The sequence below is a fragment of the Octodon degus genome, unplaced genomic scaffold, assembly GCF_000260255.1.
Source record: "Octodon degus isolate 3935 unplaced genomic scaffold, OctDeg1.0 scaffold00093, whole genome shotgun sequence".
Taxonomy (NCBI): domain Eukaryota; kingdom Metazoa; phylum Chordata; class Mammalia; order Rodentia; family Octodontidae; genus Octodon; species Octodon degus.
The window spans coordinates 3,595,795-3,604,005 of record NW_004524669.1 but is presented as its reverse complement, the minus strand read 5'-3'; the positions used below and the strand labels follow the sequence as shown (position 1 = coordinate 3,604,005).

The 8,211-nt window shown below is 47.6% G+C and overlaps 1 protein-coding gene across 1 annotated transcript in view; it reads left to right on the top strand.

Annotated features, from left to right (window-relative positions):
• Window positions 1-806: 806 nt before the first annotated feature.
• Bin2 (bridging integrator 2) overlaps window positions 807-8,211 on the top strand; it is a 40,759-nt gene continuing 33,354 nt past the window's right edge. The window contains exon 1 of the mRNA XM_023722613.1: window positions 807-930. Coding sequence (XP_023578381.1) covers window positions 850-930 — 81 coding nt within the window. The 5' untranslated portion in view covers window positions 807-849. The remainder of the gene's footprint in view (window positions 931-8,211) is intronic.

The following is an 8,211-nucleotide window of genomic DNA, read 5'->3' as shown; positions in this document are numbered from 1 at the left end:
TTTTTTTTTTTTTTTTCCAGTGGGCTCATCGCCTTTCCTGAGGACTCCTGTTTTCCCCCAACTAGGTCCCTCCTTCCTTCCAAAGCCAGACCTGGGGGCCTGCCTGTACTCTGCCTCTCTGGTAGTGATTAAACAGCAAGCTGAGGGACCTAGCCTGAATGGACACCCCTAGAACGGAAAGCAGCTTTCAGATGCAATAAATATTACTTGGTGGAATTCAGTTGTGTTTTCTGTCTCCTGTCAGTTCTTTCTCTGAGCTATTTCACCTTCTCGAAGGATGAGCCTGGACTTACACTTAGATACCAAGTTCAGTGCAGCCTACTGTTCTCCCGCGGGGCCCAATTTATTTTTATTTTTTTGAGACAGGATCTGGCTATGCAGCTCAGGCTGGCCTCGAGCTCACTTTGTAGCCCAGGTTGGCCTCGAACTCGCTGCGATCCTCCTGCCTCGCCGGGATTACAGGCGAACACCCCCGCGCCGGGCGGGGTGCGATCTCAGCTTGGCCTAGAGCGGCGCCCACTGCGGGCAGTCCTGCCCCACCCTGGCCCGGCCCACGCCTGGGAACAGCAGCACCCCTGGGCATCCCCTGGGGCCCCGCGGCTGCTTGGGACCGTGGTGGGCACCCTCACACGGCAGCCGCAAGGGCCTGGGCTCGCAGCGGGCGGTCCCAGTGGACCTTCGAGGTGGCCGGGGGCACCCCCGCAGGGTCAGCCCCGGCACGCACGGGGAGCCCGAGCCCGCCCCTGCCCGAGCCGGGCCGCGGAGCATGCTGGGAGTCGCACTTCCTCCTCGGGGGGCCTGCAGAAACCACAGGGCGCACAGCTGGTCAGCCGTCCCGGAGCCGGAGGGATGGCAGAGGGCAAGGCGGGCGGTGCGGCAGGCCTTTTCGCCAAGCAGGTGCAGAAGAAGTTCAGCAGGGCCCAGGAGAAGGTAGGCAGCTGGGGTCCCGGGAGGCCGAGGCTGGAGGTGAGGGTCTCCGGCTGCCCCGCAAGGGAGGAGTGGGCCGCTTCCCAGGCTGCAGAGAGGAGGGAGCCCACCGCTGCCTGGGACGGGGAGGTGGACGCGGGAGAGGGGAAGGACAGGACTAACTTTGGTGCCCAACGGTAGCAGGGTTTGGCCTCCCAGGACAGGGAGGGTGGTGTTTTATAGATGTGGAAATTATAGAGGGTTGCTGGGTGTGGTCGTGCGCGCCTGGATACCAGCTCTCGGGAGGCTGAGGCAGGAGGATCCCCGTGAATTTGAGGCCAGCCTGGGGCTACATAGTGAGACCCTACCTCAAAATAAAGAACTAAGTAAAAGAGGTTAATTTCCCCAGAGCAAAGGCGGTGATAACCAACAGTGGTGCCGCAGAGTGCCACTGTTTAGCTTGGGTTGGGAATCTGAGGACTAAATTCTTCACAATTCTTTTGTACCTGCTGCCACCTGACCTCTAGGTGCTGTTTAAACTGCTGTGAGCAGCAGTATGTCTGCTTCCTGTACCCTCCCTTTGGTATTAGAAAGAACCCCACCCAAGAGGATGAATGAGCATCTTTTCAGTTATATCTATCCTCCAGGTGATAGGGCTACTTGAGCACTAGCATTTAGGTGGGCGGCTGCCCCCTCTCTAACTTACCAGTCTTTCTAGATTATGTGTACATTGTTTGCATATTTTTTCTTTGCATATTTTAATGGCATTTTTCATTTATACCTGTGTATTTTCTGTGGTTCTAACTTTTACCTACCAGCACCCCAGTAGACGTGGTAGTATGGAAAGACAGATAAGCCAGGAAAAAGGAAGGTGCAGAGACTTCAGACACCGCACTGTAATGGTTTTTAAGGGTTCAGGATCTTAGAAGGGTTTGAGTGGCACATGCGTGACAAGGTGAAGTACTGCCTTGGGCCCAGAGAACAATGGAAGGCTACCTGCTCGCTCGCCCAAGGGGTATCAGCCAGGAGCTAATGAAACACAGGTGTGGTTTCTGACTTCTAAAAGGCCTCAGTGGTAGGAAGAGGGTTATACACTTTTTTCTCCTTTTATTTTGAATAGTTTTATATCTTTTTAGGTCATAGGAGAGAGGAAAAGGGAAAGGCTTTGTGTGGCCAGTCTTTGTTACTTACTCTACACCTTGATCATTTTTTTTTTTTAAGACTCTCTGAAGACTGTCAGATTACAAATCTGAAGACCTGAGAGAGTGGCTGTGGGAAGGGCTAGCCGGAAACAGTATGGAGAGCCGGAAGGTCCCTCAGAGAAAGCTGCACTGGGGCTGGAAAAACAAAACACTCCAAGAGACGAGTCAAGGGCTGGTGGGATAGCTCAAGGATAGCTCAGGAGCTTGCCAGCATGCAGGAGGCCCCGGGTTCCATCCTCATCACCACAAAAGATTAAGAAAATAGGGCGGGTGTAGTGGTGCATGCCTGTAATTCCAGCACTCTGGGAGACTGAGGCAGGAGGATCAAAAGTTTGAGCCCAACTTGGACAACGAGAGACTGACTGAGACCCTGTCTCAAAATACAGATAGACTGGGGATGCCGCTCAGTGTGAGGGCCTGGGTTTCAGACCCCAGTGCCCCAAACGCTAATAAAGACAGAGCTGGGGTGTAGTTCAGTGATAGAGCACTTGCCTAGTATACATGAGGCCTTAGATTCGGTCCCCAGCACGCCATAAATTAATTAAATAAAAGAATAGCAATTGATTTTTGCCTCACTTGCCCTCTGTCTTCAGCAGTGGTGGTGAAACTATGGCATTCATGCCACTGTGAGCTGTTTATATCATTGAAAGCTCTGGGGTCAGGGAGATAGCTCAGCAGTACAAGTACCTGCCTGGCAAATGCAAGGCCCTGAGTTCGATTTCTGATATAAAAGAAATCTCTAAAAGGTTTGCCATCACTGACCCTTATTTTGGGCACAGTGTTAATACAGACTCAGTGTATTAATTGAGCTTGGACTCCTTTCTAAGCTTTGACTCCAAAACCTGAGGTAAATAATGTCCTGCTTTTTTTTTTTTTTTTTTTTTTTTCCAGGGATTGAACTCAGGAACTTGTACTTGCCAAGCAGGTGCTTATGCCACTGAGCTATCTCCCCAGCCCAGTGTCCTGCTTTGGACCTCAGATCTTGTGTCTGTAAATGGAGGTTGATACTTTTTTTTTTTTATGCTAGGAATTGAACTCAGGACCTCATGCTTGCCAGGCAGGTGCTGTGCTGCTGAACTGTATTCCCAGCCCCAGAGGTTGATATTGTTTATGAAACCCAATTTGGTAATGCCAGGTTGAAAAGGGGAGGGGACTCCTTAAACCTCAAAGTCAAATATTTCCTAAGAAGAAAACTAGTTACACAGTTAGCACCTGTGCTTCCTGCCTCAAGCCCTCAGAAGGTAAAGAGAAGGCAAGCCTGTGTCTGCCTGTGGGACTCCATATTCAGACAAGATACTCTGAAATCAGACACAGGAATAGGCAAACACTGAATTGGAAGCAGTGCCTAGAGGTGCTGCCTGCGTGAGGGGCAATGGCAGGGGGTGGGGGCGCTTGCTCAGCTCCGTCAGCCAGAGCCAGAGTTCTTGAGTCTTGGGAAGTTGCAGAAGGCAAGGTAAAGAGGGAGGCTGTTCCAGTAAAAAGAAAAGATGCTGTAGAACACTTTGACTTTTCTGTAAGCAGTTGAATAGAGTCCTCTGAGTAACGTCCCAGATAGCCAAATGTGTCAAATACGCAGTGCCCGTGATGGACCAGGGGCAGGGATCTAACAAGTCCTGATCTCTCCCTTTTGAGCCAACATTCTAGCCATATGATCTCACTTCATACTTTAAGCAGGTTGTTACTGTCCCAATTTGTGTGTGTGTGTGTGTGTGTGTGTGTGTGTGTGTGTGTGTGTGTGAGATGCAGGAGTTAAATCCAGACCATACAAGAGCTCTGCCACTCCCTCTTCAGCCCTAGTATCCCAATTTTAGAAATGAGGAAACAAGTTTGAAAAGAGATTGGTAAATGGCAGAATTATTATTGAAACCCAGGTGTCCTGCCTTTGACTTGTAACCTCAGGCTGCTCCCTTTGAGGCCGATAAGCGGGCCTGACATCTGTGCCTCCCACTTCCTGCTGATCCTTGTCTCAGAAAGAGAGGGGCTGGTGTGGAAACAGCTTTGCTCTGAAGAGCTGGGAACGAGTATCTGGTGTCTGTTAAACACAAGGAGGAATTTGGGTGACTCCAGCACTTATCCCAGATTTTCCAAAAGAAAGAAAGAAAGAAAGAAAGAAAGAAAGAAAGAAAGAAAGAAAGAAAGCAAGCAAGCAAGCAAGCAAGCAAGCAAGCAAGCAAGCAAGCAAGCAAGCACGCACGCACGCACGCACGCGCACACACACACAAGGAGGATGAGCCATTCTTTTTGTTTTGTTTTCTCCTTCCCACCCAAACTCATCACAATACTGGCTTCGGACCAGCTTTATTGTATCTTTACAGTACAGTACAGCCTCTTGTTTCAAACTATTGCTTTCACCTTCTGTTCCTGATTTCTCTGTGGCAGACCTCTCAGATCTCCCCTGAGCAAGGGCATTGTTTACTACTTCTTTGTTGATCTTTGCCTCGGTTAATTTTTATTCAACTTATATCCCAGAGGGTTTAATTCACCAAATATTTACAGAAGATTCCTTTGTTTGGGCGGCTGGATTGAATTTAGGAGGGAATTTAGAGGTGAATAAGAGGCATCTTACCTGCCAGAAACTTACAATCTAGTAAAATAAAATAAAAAATAAGTGACCTGAGGGATAGGAACATCTGTGGGAATTCAAAGGATGGAAAGATTTAGGGAGAGCTGAGGGAGGTTTTATGGTGGAGACTGAATTCAAAGCTGGAGTTGTGCATGATTAGGAGTTTCTCAGGCCAGTGGTGAGAGTGCTGAGGGAGTCTGGGAGGAGCTAGAAGTCTGCAGATCCCCTGAGGCCGACTAGTGAGAAACAGCAAGCACAGGGCTTGGCTGGAGAAAGGGCTGAGCAAAGTGTATGGAAGACACAGTAAGGACAGTCTACTTTAGCAGTTGACAGCATTCCATAATATCATCTGATAGCCAGGCCCTATTCAGATTCCCCAAATTAGGATAATTATCTAAAATGTAGTAACTGATTATAGGGAAGGATCATGGTGAGGAACTGTAAGCTACTGAACATGTGTGCAGTGATTTTGAAAATAAAACCCAAGCTACAGAAAAATTAAAAGAGTAGGTGAATGAACACTGGAATATTGTTCACCCAGGTTCACCCAGTGCTAGCGCTTTGTTGCATTTACTTGGTAGCCTTTGCTCTCGCTCTTTCCCTAAATATCTAATCCTAGTTTGTTAACTCCCAGCCCAGGTAACAGAAGCGGAATGTGAAGGTAGGACTTTAGGAATTGATTGGCATTATGTGCATTTTCAATAGGAAGCAATCCAAAAATAGAATTGATTTATTCTTTCAGCAAACATTGGTTGAGCATTTGTAAATGCTGTTCCCCTAAAGATTTCTCCTTGGGGAAAAAAAGCACCTAGGACTGTGAGGACAACCCTTTAGAGCCAAGTGCCTAAACTGCAACCTGGAACCCACTTATTGACAGAGTGCCAGCATAGCAATTAAACCCAAATCCTGAAGTTTTACGGTTTTTCTTTTTTTCTTTTTCTTTTTCTTTTTTTTTAGCAGAACCAGGGATTGAACTCAGGTCCTTGCACTTGCCAGGCAAGCACTTATTCTACTGAGCCAACTCTCCAGGCCCCTGAAGTTTTAGTTTTAAAACAGCAGCTCATACTATCTTCTGTCTTTAAAAGGAAATGGTGCATGCTGTGAATTCACCAACACTGGCCTGGAATTTAGTATGTGTCTGACACACAGACCTGTTGTTTATAGCAACAAAGGCTTTTGGGCCCAGAATCCTGAGTTGTCTTTCCAGAGTGTTAGCGTTTCTTTTTTTGGTTTTTACAATTGAAGGTAGAAGGTTTTCTCGTCATCCACTTTTCAAGTCTTCCAGTCTTGAGCCGTTTAGGGTTTGGGGATATTGGCCTGCCCTAGCCATTCCCTACAGTGGCTCTAAACTGAGTTAGTTTTCTCTGTCTTTTCTACCGAAGAAGAACCAGGCTGTGTGCAAAGGAAGGGAGTGGTAGCAAAAAGGAAGTAAGAACTGTACTTAGCACTAAAGGAGGTGGTTTTGCAACTTTCTGGTTGAACACAGTGTTTTGTCAGGGGAGAGGGTGGAGCCAGGGAAGATGGTTCTGCACATCCTCAGAAGGATGGTAAAGAGGTGGAGTTAGAGATAGACAGACATGGCTGACCTGAAGAGGAAATACAGGCGGTGATAAGCACAGGGGTAAAACTAAACATAATGATAGCAGCTATCTATTGAGCATTCACTGTAGGGCAGCATTGAGGAAGCAATGCAATGAATAATCTCAGTTAATCTTTCCAACAATTCTGGAAGATATCTTTCTTTCTTTCTTTCTTTCTTTCTTTCTTTCTTTCTTTCTTTCTTTCTTTCTTTCTTTCTTTCTCTTTCTTTCTTTTTCTAGACCAGGGATTAAATTCAGGACCTTATGCTTGCCAGGCAGGTGCTTATGCCACTGAGCTATCTCCCCAGCCCCAGAAGATAAATATATCTTAAACGGAGAAAGAAAACTATAAACTTGGACTCAGGAGTCTTTTATTTTTTGAACTCAGGATCCTGTGCTTGCCACGCAGGCGCTTATTCTACTGAGCTATCTCCCCAGCTCATCAAGAGTCTTGTTTTATTGAGTTAGGTTCTTGCAATGTAGTTCATGATGGCCTTGAACTCTATACTCCAGGCTGGCCTCAGACCTGTGGCAATCATCCTGTCTCAGCCTCCCAAATACTCAGATTATAGGCACCTGCCACCATACCTAGTGCTCAAAAGAATCTTAAGTGACTAGCCTAACAGCACATAGCCAGTAGGTAGAAAAGCCAAGGTGCAGCCTAGGATATAGCTCAGCAGCATAAGTGCCTGCCTGGCAAGTACAAGGTCCTGAGTTTGATTCCTAAAAAAAAAAAAAAAAAAAAAAAAAAGGCTGAGATGTAGGGCCACACTGTGAGGCCCTGAGTTAAAGCCCCAGTACTGGGGAGGGAAAAGAAAAGTCCCCAAGTCTGGGGAGTGAGAAGGCTGTATGTGCAGTCTCTGACATGGAAAGCAGAAAGGAGATTACTAGACAAAAGGAAGACTATCAGGGCAAGAGGAGGAGGAAGAGCAGAGGAAAGTAATGCAGAGTGACATGATCAATCTTACTACAAGGACAGGGGAGATAACTCTCACTTTCAGAGAGGATCTCTGTAGTTAATCCCAAGGGCCTTGGAGTCACACATTAACCTTCAGGGTTTGGATCTGGGATGTGCCCCAAAGGCTCAGATGCTGAAGGCTTGGTCGCCAGCTGGTGGCGCTACTGGTAGGGGGTGGAGATTTTTGGAGGCTGGGCACAGAGAAAGTAGGTGAGTGGGAGAGTGGCCTGAAGGGCACCAGAGCTGGGGAGAGAGCTCAGCAGCTGAAGTGCCTATCTGAAAGGCACAACAGACCCTGGCTGGGAGGCGCACATTCCGTCACATTTCCTCTTCTCTCTCTCCCTCTTGTGCTTCCTCCCTCACTCCCTTCTCTTCCTCTTCTTCACCCATGGCAGCCTCCTCCTGTCCTCTCCCACCGTAAGGTCAGCATCCTTGATCTAATGCACTCGCTGCCAAATGATGTTCTGCTTCACCACAGGCCCATAAACAATGGGGCCAACTGACCATGGACGGAAACCTCTGAAACCACGAGGCAAAATTAATCTTTTTTTGTTCAAGTTGTTTCTCTCAGGTATTTTTTTTTAATTTTATTTATTTATGTATATGTGTGTGGCCAGCTCAGCCCACCAGGGGGCGGGGCTGGCTGGCATGTGGTGCTGGGGATTGAACTGTGGTCCCTGTGCTTTGCTAAGCTTGTTCTAAGTAGGTGCATTAGACCACTCAGCCATCTCACCAGCCCTCTCTCAGGTATTTTGTTGTGATGAAAGAAAACAGACACGTTAGTTCTCAACTTGCTTTTTTTTTTTTTTAATGTACCAGAAATTGAACTCACTGTGCCACTGAGCTATCTCCCTGGCAGCTCTTTATTTTTTTATTTTTATTTTTATTTTTTTTAATTTTTTTTATGTGTGTGTGTGTGTGTGTGTGTGTGTGGCCAGCTCAGCCCACCAGGGTGCGGGGCTGGCTGGCATGTGGTGCTGGGGGATTGAACCGCGGTCCCTG